General features: G+C 40.6%; 1 protein-coding gene across 1 annotated transcript in view; it reads right to left on the minus strand.

Moving 5' to 3' along the window:
* The window catches only part of odad2 (outer dynein arm docking complex subunit 2), a 374269-nt gene extending 356036 nt beyond the window's left edge, over positions 1-18233 (minus strand). The window contains exons 1-3 of the mRNA XM_060825721.1: positions 18168-18233; positions 17778-18013; positions 16730-16890 (exon numbers count right to left, since the gene is read on the minus strand). Coding sequence (XP_060681704.1) covers positions 16730-16890; positions 17778-18001 — 385 coding nt within the window. The 5' untranslated portion in view covers positions 18002-18013; positions 18168-18233. The remainder of the gene's footprint in view (positions 1-16729; positions 16891-17777; positions 18014-18167) is intronic.
* Between the last annotated feature and the right edge of the window lie 1882 nt (positions 18234-20115).

A 20115-nucleotide genomic window follows, 5' to 3' on the forward strand; every position in this document is an offset into this window, starting at 1 on the left:
AGAGAGTGGTGGCTGTGTGGAATGCTCTGCCCCAGAGGGCAGTGGAGGCCCAGTCTCTGTATTCATTTAAGAAAGAGTTGGATAGCTCTCTCAAGGATAGTGGAATCAAGGGTTATGGAGATAAGGTAGAAACAGGATACTGATTAACGATGATCAGCCGTGATCATATTGAATGGTGGCGCAGCCTTTTAGGGCAGAATGGCCTACTCCTGCACCTATTGTCTAGAGACCCAGACAGACACCTGGTGACTATGGCAAGGACTGAATGACATCACATGTTCTAAAAAGAGACAGTGCAAGATAGCAGATAATGACATATCCCTCCCAGATTGTCTCAAGCATACGGCAGAGAGATAACACAATTCCGACAAGTCCTTACGAACCTATCCCAATTGTCACTGCATCACAGGTCAGATCAGTTTTCCTTCATGTGAATCCAAGTAAGGCAATGGGACTAGATGGAGTACCAGGCCGTGCACTCAGAGCATGTGCAGATCAACTGACAGAGGTCTTCTTGGACATCTTCAACCTGTCCCTGCAGCAGGCCTCTGTCCCTGCCGGTTTCAAGAGGGCCATCATCATCCCTGTGTCTAAGAAGGCTCATGCAGCATGTCTCAATGACTACCACCCAGTGGCCCTAACGTTGGTGGTCATGAAGTGCTTTGAAAGGCTGGTCATGGCATTAATCAACTCCAGCCTCCCCACTACTTTTTTTTTCACCCCCACCCTACCGCCTAACTGTGGTAGTGCTTATTTTTTCCCCAGCACCCATGGTGTGTGTGTGCAGATGTGAGACACAGTGAGAGACACAAGGTGCACAAATCTTAATTCAATTTCCACCACCAGGAAGATAGGAAAACACCCGAGTGGCCTGTGACAAGCAATGCCCTTCACATCAAAGGGCAATGCTATGTGATCAAAACAGTGAAGGGGAAGCCTCCCCACTACTCTTGACCTACTCCAATTTGCCTATTGGACCAACAGATCCACGTCAGATGCCATATCACTTGCCTTTTTCTCCTCTCTAGAATATCTTGACACCAAAAACAGCTACATAAGAATGCTACTCATTGAAGGCTGAACTGTAGTCAATGCTACTATCCCCTTGAGACTGATTACTAAACTTGGTGATCTCGGACTAAGTCCCTTTCTCTGCACCTGGATCCTCTGTGCCCTGTGGGTCAAGAAACTATCAGTGAAGATTGGGACAATATTTCATCTTCACCAACACTAAACACTGGAGCCCCCCAGGGGTCCGTACTCATCCCCCTACTGTACTCACTGTATACCCATGACTGCATTGCCACATACAAGACTAATGCCATTTACAAGTTCACTGATGACGCTATGATAGTCGGTCGAATCTCAGATGGCGACGAAACAGACTATAGACAGGAGGTGGAAGACCTAGAAAAATGCTGCACTGAGAACAACCTAGTTCTAAATGCCAGCAAACCAAGGAACTCATTATTGACTTTCAGCAGGATGTTACTCGTGCCCCCCTACACATCAACAACGCAGAGGCAAACAAGTGGAGAGTGTCAAGCTCCTGTGAGTGGTCATCCACAACAAGCTTTGTAACCAGCACATCCACATGAAGAGTCCAACAAAGGCCCAAAGGTCTCTTCTTCCTCAGGCAGCTGAGGAAATTTGGCATGACAGCAAATAGCCTTGACAACTTTTATAGGTGCGCCCATCGAGAGCATTCTGTCTGGGTGTGTCACAACCTGGTATGGCAACTGTACCATTCAAGATCGGAGATGGTTACAGAGTGTGGTGAACTTGCCCCGGACAATCACAAAGGCCAACCTCCCATCTATAGAATCCATCTATCAGGCCTGCTGACAAGGAAAGGTTTCCAGCATTCTTGAAGATCCATCCCACCCTGGCAATGTTTTTCTACAACCACTATCATTGGGGAGAAGGTACAGAAGCCTGAACACATGCAACAGCCAGTTTTGCAACAGTTTCTAACCTACTGTTGTTAGAATACTGAATGGACTCAAACTCTTAACATTCGTCTGCACCTGTGTTTTTGTTTTTGCCACTGTTTACCTATTATTTACTAACTAGGCTCGCAAGACAGAGCTTTTCATTGTGCCTCGGTACACATGGCAATAAATTCAATTCAAATTCAACTCAATACACAACTCATTTAGATGCACATTTTCTTTCTTGCCCAATTACCAGTTACTTTGACTTTGTATAATAAAAACTTTTGTAAGTTAATACATCTTCCATCTTATCACAGACATCCTCCTTACCTTCTTTGAACCACAACCAACCATTTCATTAGTTAAAAATATGCTATCTTTTATGTACTATATGTCCATAAGGCCATCAGAGATGCCAAAAGGCAATACCAAACTCAACTTGAGATCTCAACAAACCACACAGACACCCATCATTTGTGTCAAGGCTTACAGGACATAATGGGCTACAAAGCAAAGTCAAACAGAATCAAGGGCAACACTCCATCCCTATCGAATGAACTCAATACATTGCATGCTCACTTTGAATAGAAGGCCAGTGAAATACACAGTCAACTGTCCCACCAGGCTTGGATGCACCTGTACCCATGGCCACTGTTGCAAACATTAAATAAACCTTCTTGAGAGTGAGCCCACAGAAAGAAACTGGCCAGGCTGGAGTCCCTGGCTTTGTATTCAGATCCTGTGTGGACCAGCTAGCAGCATTATTCACTGACATCTTTGACATCCCCTGACTTCAATCTGACATCATCATCTACTTCAAGAAGACCACCATCATCCTAGTGCCAAAGAAAAATCATGCATTGTGCCTCAATGATTACTGCCCGATGGCTCTGACCTCCATAATTATGAAGTGCTTTGAGAGGTTAGTCAAGGCTAACATCAATTTCAGCCTACCAAGCTGCTTTAATCCTTTGCAATTCGCCTACCAATGCAATAGATCAAGAGCAGAAACCATCTCCCTGGCCCTACACTCATCCTTGGAACACAAGAAGGATACCTACATCAGGCACCTATTATTGACCACAGATCCGCCTTCAATATCATGATTGCAAACAAAGTCATGTGCAACGTCCAAGACCAAAGTCTTGGCATCCCCCTCTGTAACTGGACTTTCTGATCCATAGACCGCAGCCAGTAAGGACAGGTGACAACAACTCCTCCATAATAATTCTCAACATCGACACCCCGTAAGGCTGCATACTCAGCGCCCCACTGTACTCCTTTTATACTCAACTGTGTGGACAAATTTCAAACCCAACTCCATTTACAAGTTTGCTGACAACACCACCGTTGTAGGTTGGATTTCAAACAACGACAAGACAGAGTACCAGGAAAGATATTGAGTGTATAGCAGCATAGTGTAAAGACAACAATCTCTTCAGAAATGTCAGCAAAGTGAAAGAGCTGCTCATTGACTTCAGGAAGCAGAGTGTAGGGCATGCACCCATCTGCATCAATGGTGCCAAGGTGGAGATGGTCCATAGCGTCACATTCCTTGGGAATAACGATAACCAACAATCTGTTCTGGTCCAAACATGTCGATACGACAGTCAAAAAAGCACAACATCTCTACTTCCTCAGGAGGCTAAAGAAATTCGACATGCCCACAAAGACTCTTACGAACTTTTATACATGCATCATATAAAGCATCCCATCTGGATGCATCACATAAAGCATCCCATCTGGATGCATCACAGCCTGGCATGGCAACTGCTCTTCCCAAGACTGCAAAGAACCTACATAGAGTCATGAACACAGTCCAGTCCATCGTGCAGAACAGCCTTCCAGCCAATGACTCCATCTATATTTCCAGCTGTATCAGGAAAGCAACCAATAAAATCAAATATGCCTCCCACCCCAGTTAAAATCTCTTTCACCCTCTTCCATTAGACAGAAGACATAAAAGTTTGAATACGAACAGTTTCAAGAACAACTTCTTCCCCACTGTCATCAGACTTTTGAACGGACCTCTCAAAGTTAATGTTGATCTCTCTCTCTGCACCTTCTGTGGCTGTAGCACTGATTTCTGTATTCCGTTCTGCTATCTGATGCACTTTGTATGGTACAATCTACCCTGTACAGCACGAAAAAAACACTTATCATTGTATCTCAGTACATGTGACAACAATAAATCAAATCAAAACGATTTTGATTTTTTCTCAGTTCTGAAATGTTAAATCTGTTCCTTTTTCTACAGAGGCTTCCAGACCTGCTGTGCATTTTCAGTAATTTCTGAGGATAGAGAAGTTATAAAATGTAAAAAATAGCTAAACAGCATCTGCTGTTCTTCTCCTTTCTTCAAACATTAGATGTGCTTGATATCCAGCAGTCATAAGAGGTATGTACATCAACATAAGCATATGAATTAATTTGTTACTAAAGGGTTAGCGTCTATTGGAAAACATCATGCTTTGCTTGGGGACATTGTAATTAAGATCAACACTGCACTGAAAAACAGTTTGCTTTGTTGCCTTTGCCAGATGTTTTTGGCAGAGCTCATGAAAGACTGGTTGGCTGGTAAGATGAGCATTCCTTCAGAGGCTAGGATTGGAGAATATTTTTAAAAAATTCTGTCTGAAGGAAAAATTGAAGTCTGATGATCGAACTCCAGGATACATCAATTACTTATGGCACAAATATTCACAAACAGAGAAAATTTCCTTCAGTCATTACAGGCTACTATTGTTGATAATAAAAACAGAACCAATGTACATCCAAAGTCAGTGCATGTTAATTTAGCAAAAGCATTATTTTGAATTTAATGAATTGGTTTGTTAAGTAAACCAGAAAAAAGACTCATATAGACACATTCATACATCAATATAGAATAATTTTCAAACTTAATTGTTACCAGTATGGTAAACAGAATTTTCTATTTATTATTAGTTGTAATAATTGGAAGTAAGGTGTGTACAATATTCAAAAAGATGTTTCACGGGAGCATTATTAATTAAGAGTTGAAACAAATGTACATCAGGAATTTATGAGAACAGATGACTGACATCCTGGTCAAAGGTCTCAGGAATTATCTTAAAAGTAAGAGAAAGGTCGAGAAGTGAACGCAGAAATTCCAAATCTTCTGAATGAGGCAGCTGAGCATACAGATGCAAACAGTAAAACAGTGAAAAGCAGGAATGAACAGGGGGCCATAATATCAGATTTATGCAGCCAGTTCAATTCACTCAACATGATATCAGGAAATGATTCGAGGCTCTGGATACTGCAAAGGCTACTGGCCCTGACAGCATTCTGGCAATATTACTGAAGATTTGTGCTCCAGAACTTGTTGCTGCCCAAGCCAAGCTATTCCAATACAATTACAACACTGGCATCTACCCAACAAGATAGAAGAATGCCCGCATATGTCCTGTATGCAAAAAGTAGGACAACTCCAACCCACCAATTACTGCCCCATCAATCTATTCTCAATCGTCAGTAAAGTGATGATAGCACTATTAATGACACCTTACAAGTAGCACCTGCTCAGCAATAACCTGCTCCATGATGCCCAGTTTGGGTTCCACATGGTCACACAGCTCTCGACACCATTAGAGACTTGGTTTAAACATGGACAAAAGAGCTGAATTCCAGAAGTGAGGCGAGAGTAACAGCTCTTGACATCAAGGATACATTCATTCAATCAAATTTGTCATCAAGAACTCCTAGCAAAAGTGGAATCAAAGGTTATCAAGTGGCAAACTCTCCACTGGTGGGAGTCCTATTCTGCACATAGGAAGATGGTTATGATTGTTGGAGGTCAGTCATCTCAGCTCCAGGATGTCACTGGAGGAATTCCTCAGAGTAATGGCCCAGGTCCAAACATTTTCAGCTGCTTCATCAATGGCTTTCCTTCCATCACAAGGCCAGAAGTGGGGTATTAGCCAATGATTGCATTATGTTCAGCATCATTCACAACTCTTCAGATACTGAAGCAGTCCATGTTCAATGCAATAAGATTTGGACAGTATCCACACCTGGGCTGACCAATGTCAAATAGCATTTGCAACACAAATGCCAGGTGTTAGGACATATCATTAAGGTTAGGTTGTGTTAAGAAACTTTATTGTTAGGTAGTGCTCACGTAAGGTAGTATTAGCAAGTCTGGAAATTGTTAGCTTCACTAGACAACAGTAAGCCATTATGTTACACTAAGAACAGACTGAAAAGCTGATGGCATAATGAGGCCGCAGGGAGGGTGAACAGATAACAGGACATTGAAACCATGTTAGATTGCACGTAGCTCATACTGAGGTAACAGAATGTTATCAGCTTTGGGACCAATCCCATAAGAGTATACCGCATCCTACCAAATAAGGATGTAGCACTGGGATGCGAGGGGGCTAAAAGCTAGACAAAGAACAATAGATCAGAAGGCGCTTTCTCCAGCGAGCAGAAAACACCTCACTGTATTTTGTACGGCTCTCTCTCATTAAACCAGCTTATATTTTGAATCAGATCCAGTGTTCCTCTCCTTCAAACGAACACGGGGACGGTAGCCCGTCCTAACACAGGCAATGACCATCTCCAAGAAGAGTCAATCTAACCACTGTCCCTTGATATTCAATGGTGTTACCATCACTGAAACCCTCACTATCAACATCCTTGGGGTTACTATTGACAAGAGACTCAACTGAACTCATCATATAACAGTGTCTATAAGAGCAGGTCAGAGGCTATGAATAGTGCAGCAAGGAACTCATTTCCTGACTCCCCAAAGCCTGTACATCATCTACAAAGCACAAGTCTGGAGTATGATGGAATACTCCCCACTTGCATGGATGGGTGCAGTTCAACAACACTCAAGAAGCTGGACATCATCCAGAACAAAGCAGTCCTCTTGATTGGCATCACATCCACAAGCATCCACTCACATTCAATAACAGCAATATGTACTATCTAAAATATACACTGCAGAAATTCACCAAAGAACCTTTGACAGCAACTTCCAAACCCACAATCACTTCCTTGGTAAAAGGACAAGGGCAGCAGATCCATTGGAGCACCATCACCTGCAAGTTTCCCTCTCAGCCAATCACAATTGGGACTTGGAAATATATCACTTTGTTCATTATTGCTGGGTCAAAATCCTGGATTTCTCTTCCTAAGGGTGTTGTGAGTTAACCTAAAGCATGTAGACAGGAGCACTACAAGATGACAATTCACCACTAACTTCTCAAGGGGAACTGCAGACAGGCAACAAATGCTGGACAGCCAGTGAGGCCCAAATCCCACTAGTGAATGAAAACAAATTGTATTGACTGGGTTAAAGCATTCAGAAACAGATATAAACAATATATAACAGAAGCTATTCTCATCGTAGAAGGAGCAATTTCATCTTTTGGACTTCAACATATTACAACTAACAACTAAATTGCTGAAGTTAAATAAAATGATAGAGGGTATCCAACATGCAACCATCACGATATACTTTTCTTTTAAAATTTTGAAAATTTAACCTATTTTTCTAAAGGTAAAGATGTTGTTGCACACCTCTGGAACAGATAGTACTTGAACCTGGGCCTCCTGATCCCATGGCGTGCTTTTCTTTTTTTTTTAAACCTATTGTTTTCTTAATTAACCCATTCAGAAATATTATTACACACCTCTGGAGCAGGTAGGATTTGAACCTGGGCCACCTGGTCCAGGGGTAGGGATACTAGCACTGCATCTCAGCCCCTCCTTGTTCAGGGGGCTTTTTTTAATTAACCCATTTTTCTAATCAACATGTTCAAAGGCAGATAGCAGAAGTTTATATAAATATATCTAACAAAAAACAACAGCGAAAGTAAACATTGATCCTCTACAAGATAAGAAAGGGGATTAAGTAATGGGATATGAGGAAATGGCCGAGCTATTGAATAGGTATTTTGTGTCGGTCTTCACAGTGAAGGACACAAATAACATGCCACTAATTGACAAAGGGATGAAGGTAGCCAAGGATCTGGAAACAATCATGATCACAAAAGAGGTAGTGTTGGGCAAGCTAATGGAGCTAAGGGTAGACAAGTCTGGCCCTGATGGAATGCATCTCAGGGCGCTAAAAGAGTGGGGAAAGTGCTGGAGTCTATTATCAAGGAAGAAATAGCAAGGCACCTAGACAGAAATTGTCCCGCTGAGCAGACACAGCATGGGTTCATGAAGGATAGGTCACGATTAACTAATCTTTTGGAATTCTATGAAGACATTATGAACACTGTGGACAACAGGGACCCAGTAGATGTGATGAATCTAGATTTCCAAAAGGCATTTGACAAGGTGCCATGCAAAAGGTTACTGCATAAGATAAAGATGCAAGGCGTTACAGGCAATGTATCAGTATAGATATAGGATTCGTTAACCAAAAGGAAGCAAAGAGTTGGGATAAATGAGTGCTATTCTGGTTGGCAATCAGTAACTAGTGGTGTGTCCTGAGGCTAGTGTTGGGACTGCAATTATTCACAATTTACACAGCTGTGTCAAAGTTGACACTAAGATGAATGGTAGAGCAAAGTGTGTAGGGGACAGTGAAAATGCTTGAATGGTAAGGAATTGCAGCACACTGCTGTGCATAAATCCCATAAGGTTGTTCTATAGGTGCAATTAAGGCGGCAAATGAAATTTTGTCCTTTATTGTAAAAGTGATTGAGTTTGAAAGCAGAGAGGTTATGTTGCAGCTGTATAGGGTGCTTGTGAGGCCACATCTGGAGTACCACATGTAGTTTTGATCTCCTTACTCGAGAAAGGATGTACTGGCACTAAGGGTTCTGGTGAGAGGGCAGGTAAGTGAAGCTGAGACCATAAAAACATCAGCCATGATCTTATTGAATAGCAGAGCAGGCTGAAAGGGCCAGATGGTCTACTCCTACTCCTAGTTCTTATGTTATTACACACATCTGGAGCAGGTGGGACTTGAACCCGGGCCTCACTGTCCCATGGCATGCTTTTCTTTATCTTTTTGTTTTACAAGAGAGACCCATAAATTTGTTATTTTTTTAAATTTAACCTATTTTTCAAAGAAGTTATTACACACCCCTGGAGCAGGTCTGACTTGAAATCAGTCCAGGACACTACCAATGCACCTCAAGATGGTCATGTGGGCTTGTTTTTTATTATTTTTATTTAACCTCTTCTTCTAATTAACCTGTCCAGAGATGTTATTACACAGCTCTGGTGCAGGTGCAACTTGAACCCAGGCTTCCTAGTCCCACAGCATGTTTTTCAAAAATACCAAGATACTGTTACCTGGAAACAGATGCCCACAGATTGACAGTTAACAAAACTCATTGGCTATTTGAGTGGATAAACAGTAAAGCTGGAAAAAGCACAGGAGGTCAAGCAACATCAGAGAAGAAGGGAAGTCGACGTTTCAGGTCGGAACCCTCCTTCAGGACTGGGGAGGGGAATGGGGGCTGTTAAATAAATAGAGAGAGTGGGGTGGGAGTCAGGGAAAGGTGGTTGGGATGATATCTGGACAACATCAGCAAGTGACAAATTGCATAAGAGTTAAAAAATAACTAAAAGAACAAAGCCAATAGAAAACATAATGAGCAGCCATAGGGTGTTTACAATGGGAAAAGGCATTTGAGCCAGTACAACAATTAGTATTTATTTATACATTCATTGTAGAAATTGTCTCAAAATTAGCTCACAGAATCACAAATTAAAATTGGATCTCACACCAAAGACATATTAGAATGGGTAACCAAACCTTTGACAGTGGAAGGGTACTAGTTGAGAATGACACTCTCATTTGCCTGTTCCTCACCCTCAACAACTTCTCAACAATCCTCCCACTTGCTCCAAATGAAGGGGTAGATACGGTACATTTTCTGCAGCTACACCAGCATCATTCTCCATTTTTTCGTATGGCCGTATCGATGTTACCTTGAGTTCCTATGAGGAGGTTGAACAGTTCTTCCATCCTAACCTCAAACTCACCTGGAATATCTCAGACACCTCCCTCCCCTTCCTGGACCTCTCCATCTCCAATCTCTGGTGACCGACTAAACATGGACATTTACTAAAAACCCACTGACTCCCACAGCTACCTGGATGACACTTCTTCCCATCCTACGTCCTGTAAAAACGCCATCCTTTATTCCCAATTCCTCCACCACCACTGCATCTGCTCCCAGGAGGACCAATTCTATCACAGAACATCCCAGATGACCTCTTTCTTCAAAGACCACAATTTCCGCTCCTACATGGTTGATAATGCCCTCCAGCGCACCTCCCCCACTTCTTGCTCCTCTTCCCTGGAACCCCACCCCTCCAATCGCAACAAAGACAGAATCCCCCAGTCCTCACCTTCCACCCCACCAACCTACACATACATCGCATCATCCTCCATCACTTCTGCCACCTGTAAACAGACCCCACCACTAGAGATATTTTTCCCTCCCCACCCTTTTTCTGGAGAGACCATTCCTTTTGCGACTTGGCAGATCCATGTTTTGGAGGATTTAAACACAAAGATATGAATGTTAAAACTGAGGTGCACAAAGAGAAAATGTAGACAAGTGTTCCTGATACAGCTTTGTTAAAGGCAGCAAACAATTGGAAGATCTGAATGTTTAGAAAAGGTAATAATGTTGGCCTGGACAAAAGAGGATTGGACAATTGAATCTGGAGATGGCAAAGCCAGGGGTGAGGGTTTCAACAGTGAACAACTTTTTGGATAGGTGAAAGGAGTTAATTAATGTTGGACATTCATCATTATTATGAATAAGAGGATAATGGGTCAGTGGCTCAACTCAGAATCGGAATCAAATAGGACACAGAGATTCTGTTTGAGACATTGAAAGGGGATGGAATCAGCAGCAAAGTTCAGAATTTGTGGAAGAAACTCAGGAAAACAGTAGACACATGTATTGTGGGAATCGGTGGTGTAATGCAAATGTAATTGGACTAGTAGTCCAAAGCCATTAGTTAAAGCTAATGTACTGGGACATGAGTTTGAATTCCACAATAGCAAATGATGAATATTAAATTCAATAATTTTTAGAATTAAAAGGCAATCTAACTGTCAGTTGTCATGAAAACAAACTCTTCCGCCTCATTAATGTCCATTTGGAAATCAAAACCTGTCATCCTTACATCTGAACTACGTGTAACTCTAGATCCATAATATATGTGGTTTACTCTCAACCGCCATTTGGCTCTCTAGGCCATTTCAATCAGTTTAATTGCAAATAAGGATGGGTGACAAAAATGCCAACCTTGCCAAAGACATCCAGATTCCATGCAAGAATAAAGAAATATGACATGAAGAAGAGCATTCTCCAGTGATTTATTTTTCTGTAGGTGTTCATTTTAGTCTCAATAATCGGTACTTGCTCGTAATGTACAGCCCATCTTCCTGTCTTAAAATTGTGAACTTTGAACATCCAAGATCCTTAATTTAGCAATACTGAAACTGAAATATGCTCCTCTGTTCTCATTAGCTTTTTGCTTTGACTCGATTAACCTCATAGGCTGCCAGATTAAATCGTAGTTGAAGGATTAAAACCTTTACATTGTTTAATACCTAGCAGAATTCCTAACACATATCTATTCCATTGTGAACACCTCATTTCCAACATCTTTAATTTTGTATTTACATAGAGTATTTAATGCAATTAAACATTCCAACTTGCTTCATTTAGGCATACAAATAAAATGTGACATCATGACACAAAAGGAGATATAACAGCTGACCAAAAGCTTGGCTTAAGGAGGAGGGCAAAGTGGTTTAGGGAGGGAACTTCAGAGTTTGGGACCTAGACCTTGAAGGTGAAGCCAATGATCAGCAACTAAAATCATGGAGGCTTAAAAGGCCAGAATTGGAGGAGAGCATATATCCAAGAGGATAGTCGCTCTGGAGGAGATTATAGATATGGGGTGAAACTATCGCATGAAGCAAGTGAATTTTAAAATTGAAGCTTTATTGAAGAAAAGCTTGTATGCATTAGCAAGCACAGAGGGGATGTGTGAATGGCACTTTGGTGGGTTAAAACTTGGGAAACAGAGTTTTCGATGACCTTAAGTTTACAGAAGGTCGTGTGTTAAAGTCTATGCAGGAGTTCATTAAAATAACATCTTTGTAGCAAACGACATAGATCAACATTTCATTCACATAAGAGCTGAGACAAAAACAAAGTTGGCAATTTTACACCAGTGGAAATGGGAGGATTAGTGACAGTGAATACTTGGTTGAAAGCTCAATTTAGCACTAAATACTATATTGAGGTTATATGGAGAAAAGTTTAAAGGTGTAGTCTGAAGGAATGGTTTTAGACTTCTCATTATTTACAGACAGAAGTTTTCTGTTCATCCAGCACTGAATGAATCCAGCACTCAGGCAACCAGAGTCGAGAGTGTGGTGCTAGAAAAGCACAGCAGGTCAGGCAGCATCCAAGGAGCTGGAGAATCCTCGTTTCAGGCATTGGCCATTCAACAGAAATTGCCCGAAACATCAGTTCTCCTGCTCCTTGAATGCTGCCTGAGTTTAGATTAGATTAGATTACTTACAGTGTGGAAACAGGCCCTTCGGCCCAACAAGTCCACACCGGTCTGCCGAAGCGCAACCCACCCATTCCCCTACATTTACCCCTTTACCTAACACTACAGGCAATTTAGCATGGCCAATTCACCTGACCTGCACATCTTTGGACTGTGGGAGGAAACCGGAGCACTTGGAGGAAACCGGGGAGAATGTGCAAACACAGGGAGAATGTGCAAACTCCACACAGTCAGTCGCCTGAGTCGGGAATTGAACCTGGGTCTCTGGCACTGTGCTAACCACTGTGCCACTTTGAGCACACTCTCTCCGACCTGCTGTGCTTTTCCAGCACACAATCTCGACTCTGATCTTCAGCATCTGCAGTTCTCACTTTCTCCTAGTTGATATCAGACAATCACTCTGACAATTTAGGAGCAATGGAGGGCTCAGCCAAGGTAGTGATTACGTAAAGCTGTGTGTCATCGATTATCGGTGTGAAAATTCACGTTTTTGGAGAATGTTATAGAAGAGCTGCATGCATGTGAGAACTAGGAGGGGATCAAAAGTTTGTTACCTCTGGTGATCCCAAGGATCTACGTGGAATGAAAAGAGAAACCGTTGAAAATGAAATGCAAGTATAATTAGACAGATAAGAATGCAACTTAACAAGTGCAATTCTACCCAGATGGTCAACAGTATAAAGCCAGTGGAAGTGGATGATGTAAATCAACTAAGCTGTTAGCAAACTGAAAAGAATGAGGACAGATAGTTTGCTTAATGCACAGATTATCATTTGTGACATCGATAACAGCCACTTCAATATTGTGATAGGGGCATAAATCTGATTAGAGGAATTCTAACTGTTTCTGGGAAGGATGAACCTGATTTTTAGGCAAATTCAATGATTTTGGAGAGGAAAGGGAGATTGTCATTAGTCTGCAAGCATTGTGGGATCAAAGCTCTATAAACAGTTTTAAATCACCAGCTCTCCCTCTTTACGGCAAAAATCCAAATGCAGCTTAAAGTTCATCTCCAGGGCAGATTCCTCACTGATTTCCCAACCTATACCTTCCAAAAATTACATCCGAAACAGGTGTGTGATGGAATAATTCCTATTTTCCTAGATGAGCACAACTCCAACAATATGAAGAAGCTTGTCCAGTAAAAAACAGCCTACTTGGCTAGCACTACATCTACAAACATTCACTCCCTCCAATATTGACAAACAGTAGCAGCAGTGTGTAACCATCTACAAGATGCACTACAGAAATTCACCAAGATTTAGTGAGGGTTGGTCCTCTTGTGAATAAGAATGCAGAGTGTATAGGTAACAAGGAAATGACAAATGAAATGAGAAAATGTTTTCCATCAGTCTTCACAACAGAAAATACTTAAAATATTTAAGTGATAGATCCAAATCAGGAGGTAGAAAGAAAAAAAAAAGGAACAAAACCAAAATTGTAATCATGAGGGAAATGTTACTAAGCAAACTGGTAAGCTGCAGGCCAGAAAGTTTCTGGATCTGGATGACTTCATCCTAGGGTCTTAAGAGATTCCTGATGAGATAGTATATATGTGTTAGTGTTAATTTTCCAAACTCTCTAGATTCTGGAAAGGTTGCAGTCAACTAAATAACAAACATAACCCCCTTTTCAGGAAGGGAGGGGACTGAAGACAGGAAGCAATAAGCCAATTAGCTGGTCATCTGTCATGACAAAGGTGTTAAAATTGATTATTAAAGAAATTATAGCTACACAGTTTTTTTTTTAAAATGCAAGATAATTGGGAAAAGTCAGCATGGTTTCAAGAAGGAAAATATTTTTTAACCATTTTGGGCATTCTTTAGAGGAGTAATGCACACTGTCAATAAAAGAGAACAGACCTCTGTATTCGAATTTCCAAAAGATATTTGACAAGATACCACATCAAAGGTCATTGCAGAAATTAAAATGGTCATGGTAAGAAGGTAACATTAGTGTGGATAAAAGATTGACTGGCTAGCAGAAAACAGTATGCATAAATGGATCTTAGTCTGACTGGCAGGTGTGATAACTGGATCCTGGGTGTCGATCTTTTACAATTTACACCAATGACTTAGATGAGGCCTGGTATCTAAATTCACAAATGACAAAGATAGGCAGAGAAAGATGTTGTGAAGACATAAGGAAGTTGCAGACAGAAATAGATAGGTTGACATGGCTAAAACTCTGCCAAATGGATTAGAGCCTGGCAAAATGTGAAGTTGTTAACTTCAGCTGAAAAAATAGAATATTAATTAAATGGAGAACAACTGCAGAGAGATTTAGTTGTTTTCATGTATATCTTTACAAGTTAATATGCAGGTGCAAATGCAGGTGCAGGGGCGGCACAGTGGTTCAGTGGGATGGCCTGGTGGCTCAGTGGTTAGCACTGCTGCCTCACAGCACCAGGGATTCCAGGGTTGGGCGACTGCCTGTGTGGAGTTTGCACAGTCTCCCAGTGCCTGCGTGGGTTTCCTCTGGGTGCTCTGGTTTCCTCCCACAGTCCAAAGATGTGCAGGTCAGGTGAACTGGCCACGCTAAGTTGCCCATAATGTTCAGGGATGTGTAGGCTAGATGCATTAATCAAGAGTAATGTATAGTAATAGGGGAATGGGTGTGGGTAGGATACTCTTTGGCGGGTCAATGTGGATGTGTTGAGTCAAATGGCCTGTTTTCACACTATAGGAATTCTAATTCCTGAATAAAAGGAGGTTAATGAGATCCTATCCTTTAATACAGGAGGAATTAAGTATTAAAGAAGAAGGATAGTATGCTTCAGTTCTACTGGACATTACTTTATGAGGAAAGATGTAGTTGCATTGGATACAGTTTAGGGAAAGTTCACTAGATTGATTTCAGAAAGGAGGTTTTTGTCGTATGAAGACAGATTGAAAAGTTTAGACCTATACTGTCTGCAATTTAGAAGAATATGGGGAGATCAAGTTGAGGTGTTCAAAATGATTAAAGGTGTGGATAAAATAGACGTGGAGTGGATGCTTCCTCTTGTGGCCATTCTAGGACAAGAGGTCATCATCTTAGCATAAGGGGTAGCAAATTTAAAACAGAATCAAGGAGTATCTACTTTTCCAAAGGGCTGTGAATCTGTGGAATTCGCTACCCTAAAGTGCAGTGGATGCTGAAACTGCGAGTAAAATTTGAGTTACACAGATTTTTAATTGGTATTGGGTTGAAGAGATATGGAGAGAAGACAGGAAAATGAAGGTGAGGAGCAAATTAGCCATGATCCAACTTGATGGGCCAAATGAAGCAGACTTGATGGGCCAAATGGCCTGAATCTGCTTCTTTATCTTATGAACTTATGGATTTGTGACGCCACATTTTGAATATTGTGTGCAGTTTTGGAGGCAGTTCAGAGGAGGGGTCATGTTTTAAAATTAGCGGTTACTTTTTCTGGATGAGAGGTGAGGAGAACTTTTTTCTCTCAGAAAGTTGAGAAACTTTGCAGAGCATGCTTGAAAAGCCGAATGGTATCCTTCTCCTCCTAATTCCTACGTTTGTATGTTTTGTAAATGCAAGCTCTTTATCTTTCTTCAACTATTTTCAATTGATATTATTCATTAACACAAATGAAGGTGCTTGTAGAGGTATTGAAATGTAACTAAATAGAGAAATATAGAAAGATACAGCACAGAGGAGATCTATTAGCCCATCATGTCTGTGATGACAAATTGAAACAGAAGTATCCAATTAGCTATTCCCCGCTAACCCAGAACTTGTCTGTCTGTTATTTATGAGCATTTCTGATTGTCTTTTGGAAATTACTATTGAAAGGATGGTAGAAGAGATTCAAAAAGTACATTCCAAATTATAGCACGATCTTTTTCTCCCTCATCTTTTTTTGTTGAATAAAATCTTTCATGGCAATGGCAAGTATCTAATAATTGTGTGTCCTATTTTGCGGGCTGTTAAACAAATTTGCTAAATTGTGGAAATCACTGTATTCCCACTTTGGTGGGAAGCACGGTTGCAATTATTACTTCGGTGCTGTTGAATGAGCCAAAATGCTAGTTATAAGTCCATAAGACCTAGGAGCAGAAGTAGGCCATTCTACCCAGTAAGACTTCACCATCATTCAATGAGATCATGGTTGATCTAATAATTCTCAACTTCAATTCCTTTCTCATCTCCATAACCCTTGATTCCCTTCCTGATTATGTGGACATATATAATAGAATAAGTAAGGCAGAACATTTAATAACTCTTCTGTAACAATCAAGGTATTTCATAAAACTAACCTTCTAGACAAGCTTGTGTTTCTTTCAGTTTTTCTTTCTGAGCTATTTCTAGCAGTTTGGCTAACTGGCTAAAAGTGGATACTTTGATGACACCAGTAGAATCATCCAAAATCAGCAAGGGGTTTCCATCCACAGTTTCTTTTGATACAACAGTTCTTTTGCTGTAATGACAAAGAAAAGGAAATCAAATAAAATGAAAATTGCGTATTCTGTACCTTTCTTCATCCAACTCAATACAAGTGTGTAAAGAGTCCCATTAATCGGAGGGAACTTACCACACCCGCAATTTAATAGTTTGCATGACATGCAGCATAGATTTTAGATAATTACCATTTTTAAACTATGACATCTGATTCCATAACACCAGTGAAGAGTCATATTTTTATGCATTAAAAGTCCACCATTTAGAGTTTAGAACATGTTAACCTTAATGACACATATATCTTTGACAGCTGGCTCAAAGGTTACAAATCAGACATCTGCTGGAAAACAATACCCATGTTTAAAAATTACAGTGATGTCAAAGAATTCTGGTCTCATTGAAACTCTAATATAATCACATTGAACTTTATCATATATTCTCTATTTCAATTTTGTCAATAATTTTAAAATTTTAACTACAATTCCATTTGCAATTAAGCAACATCAAAACAGTAAAAAATTGAGACGGAAATAGTAAAGTGCATGAAAAATATAGAAGTTAAAATAGATTACAAAGACAGAAACAAACAAACCTTGATGCTTAGTTTTTTGAAAGTGAACATTGAATTTAGGTACACAATAGAATGCTAGCTACGATAGCATATAAAAACCACAACCACATATTCATGTTTCCTTTGCTGCAATGTAGTCCATTGTTAAAACCAAATCTGTTCAATATAGCCAATTTTTATAATGAACTCACCAACACTCAGCAAATACCAACTGCATACTTCTTAACTGAATTAGTAAGTTCCTCACAAAGTAGGTTATCTAATAATCTTGCTTTAATACACAATTTTGTTGGTATAACAACAACATCACACTCTCTCATTAATGTGGAACCAACCTGATTTGATAGTCTGCTCCAAATCCGGATATCTCCAAATTCGACTTCCATTCAAGAGGTTCCCGAAATACCAAAGCGGCTTCCTGTGGGTGCTTGGAACTAACATATTCCACAAATTTGATAATGCTGTTCAGTAGGGAGATGTTCAGAGGAGTAAATTCTAACTTGCCGACCCCGATGCCAGCCGCCGTCCACTGAGCTGCTCGAGTTAACGCTACACCCATGTTGATGGGTAACTACAAGCAAACGAAAAAGGCATGGGCACAGATTAAATAAACATCCAAGGAACAAAAGAATAAAACAGCTTCAGCACTTGTCCTCTTCTTAATCTAAAAGATCCACAGTAAAAACGTCTGCTTGAAATAGGCAATGCAAGAAATGTTTACTTACATTTTACTTAATGTTCTACCATAGCAGTTTGGTTTTTGTTTTTGTTTTTTAGTTACAGGTAGAACCCACGGCGTTAAGCATATCTTCCATTCGCAAATTTCCCTTTTTTGACAACTAAATAAGTTTAGAAATGCTAACGAGCTTCTTTGCATCTACTTGCCTGCACCAAGCCAACAAGTCTGAAGAGGCCACGCTCCGCCAGTTGCTGGACGCAGCTGCTTCGGGGAATAAAGGCCCTGCAGGAAACCCCCGAGAGTCAGACCTCTCCCACGGAGTGGGAATCACTATCAATCCCTCATGGGAATAAAGGAACCAACTCCAAACCCCTATGCAGATAACAGCCCGACTTTATTTAAAGAAGATCACCCCTCCCCCCACAAATAAAATGTCCGAACGGGTCTTCCCGTCCGACCGCTGCGGCGTGCAGTTTCCATGGAGACCAGTGGGCACCTCCGTTGCTAAGCGACGTCTCCAAACATCAGCTGCCTTTCCATTGACCACGTGACGGGCGGGAAGTGTAAAACGGTCACCACAACGGTTTTAACCGCCTTAGAGCGAGGAGGGCTGTTCGCCTGAGAAAACATACAGCACTATTCAATAACTGTTATTCCAATGGTAGGGGTAATTTTATCCTAGGTTAGGACGGAAATTTAAATCTTTAGAGATGAGTTGCGATTTTTTTGGGCGGAGAAACTTTGAAAAGAATGAACTTTAATTTTGAAGAAGGGTCATTGGACTGAAAACGCGAACACCTGTTTCTCTCCCCACAGTTTATGCCCCACCAATTTATGTTTTTTTGTTTCAGATTCCCAGCACCTGCCGTTTTTTTCTGTTTTAATGACTTTAGTGATTGATTGGGACTGAGTCTGATGTTTAGGTAGGGAAGGCGTTTTGCAAATATTTCTAATCAACTACGTTCAAGTGATGCCATTGCACACCTCTGGAGCAGGTAGAACTTGAACGTGAGTCTCCTCGCTTAGAGATAAGAACATTACCAGGGAAGAAGTTTATTGGGTTAATGTAAAATTAGGACTCAAAACTCTTGCATTTGATTACGAACATTCAAAATGGCTTTGAGTTCCAGTGATAATAGTACCTGTGACATAGCCAGGACTGGAGAAGCTATAAAACTCCCCCCAAAAAACTGTCAATTTTTTAAGAAAACCAACACTATTAAATTGATAAGTATTCTCAGACAAAAACAGGGAAACTCAACTGATCTAACTGTATATACCGAAAAAGAAAATGAATGACTGTTTCAAGTCAAGTGATACTTCTCCAGGCACTTCGATCTTCTGCACGTCTCAGTTGGTCTGGCACGTTTGAATATAGTCAAGGGAGTTTCTGTAAGGAGTTGGTTACAGACCAATACATGGGAAAGTACAGAGGTGAAAGACTATTTGAAGAGGACAATAAAGCAACTTAAACATGAAAAGCACAGAATTATGACAAATTAAATAGTGAAAGAGATGTCAAGAGTTTAAAATGTAATCAAAATATCAAATCAAATATAGCAACAAAAGTGAGTGTCAAAAATAAAACATTTTTAGTTATATCAATTGGAAAATAAAGAGAAGGAAAAGTTGGAGACTCTGAGAGATTGGTATGTGACAAAACTGTTTAAAAAAAACACTTTTTTGCCTCAGCTTTTATCCAAAAGGTGCCAGACAATTTGTTTGATATGTAAAGAGAACGAAGTCAATACAAAACATAAAAACATAGAAAATAGGTGCAAAAGTAGGTCATTTATCCCTTTGAGCCTGCACTGCCATTCAGTATGATCATGGCTGGTCATGCAAAGTCAGTATCCCACTTTCTGTCCATTTCCCTTGATCGTTTTAGCCACAAGGGCCACATCCAGCTCCCTCTTGAATATATCTAACAAACTAGCCCCTACATTCTTCTGTGGTAGAGAATTCCACAGGTTCACAACTCTGAGTGAAGAAGT

The sequence above is a fragment of the Hemiscyllium ocellatum genome, chromosome 5 (assembly GCF_020745735.1).
Source record: "Hemiscyllium ocellatum isolate sHemOce1 chromosome 5, sHemOce1.pat.X.cur, whole genome shotgun sequence".
Classification (NCBI taxonomy): domain Eukaryota; kingdom Metazoa; phylum Chordata; class Chondrichthyes; order Orectolobiformes; family Hemiscylliidae; genus Hemiscyllium; species Hemiscyllium ocellatum.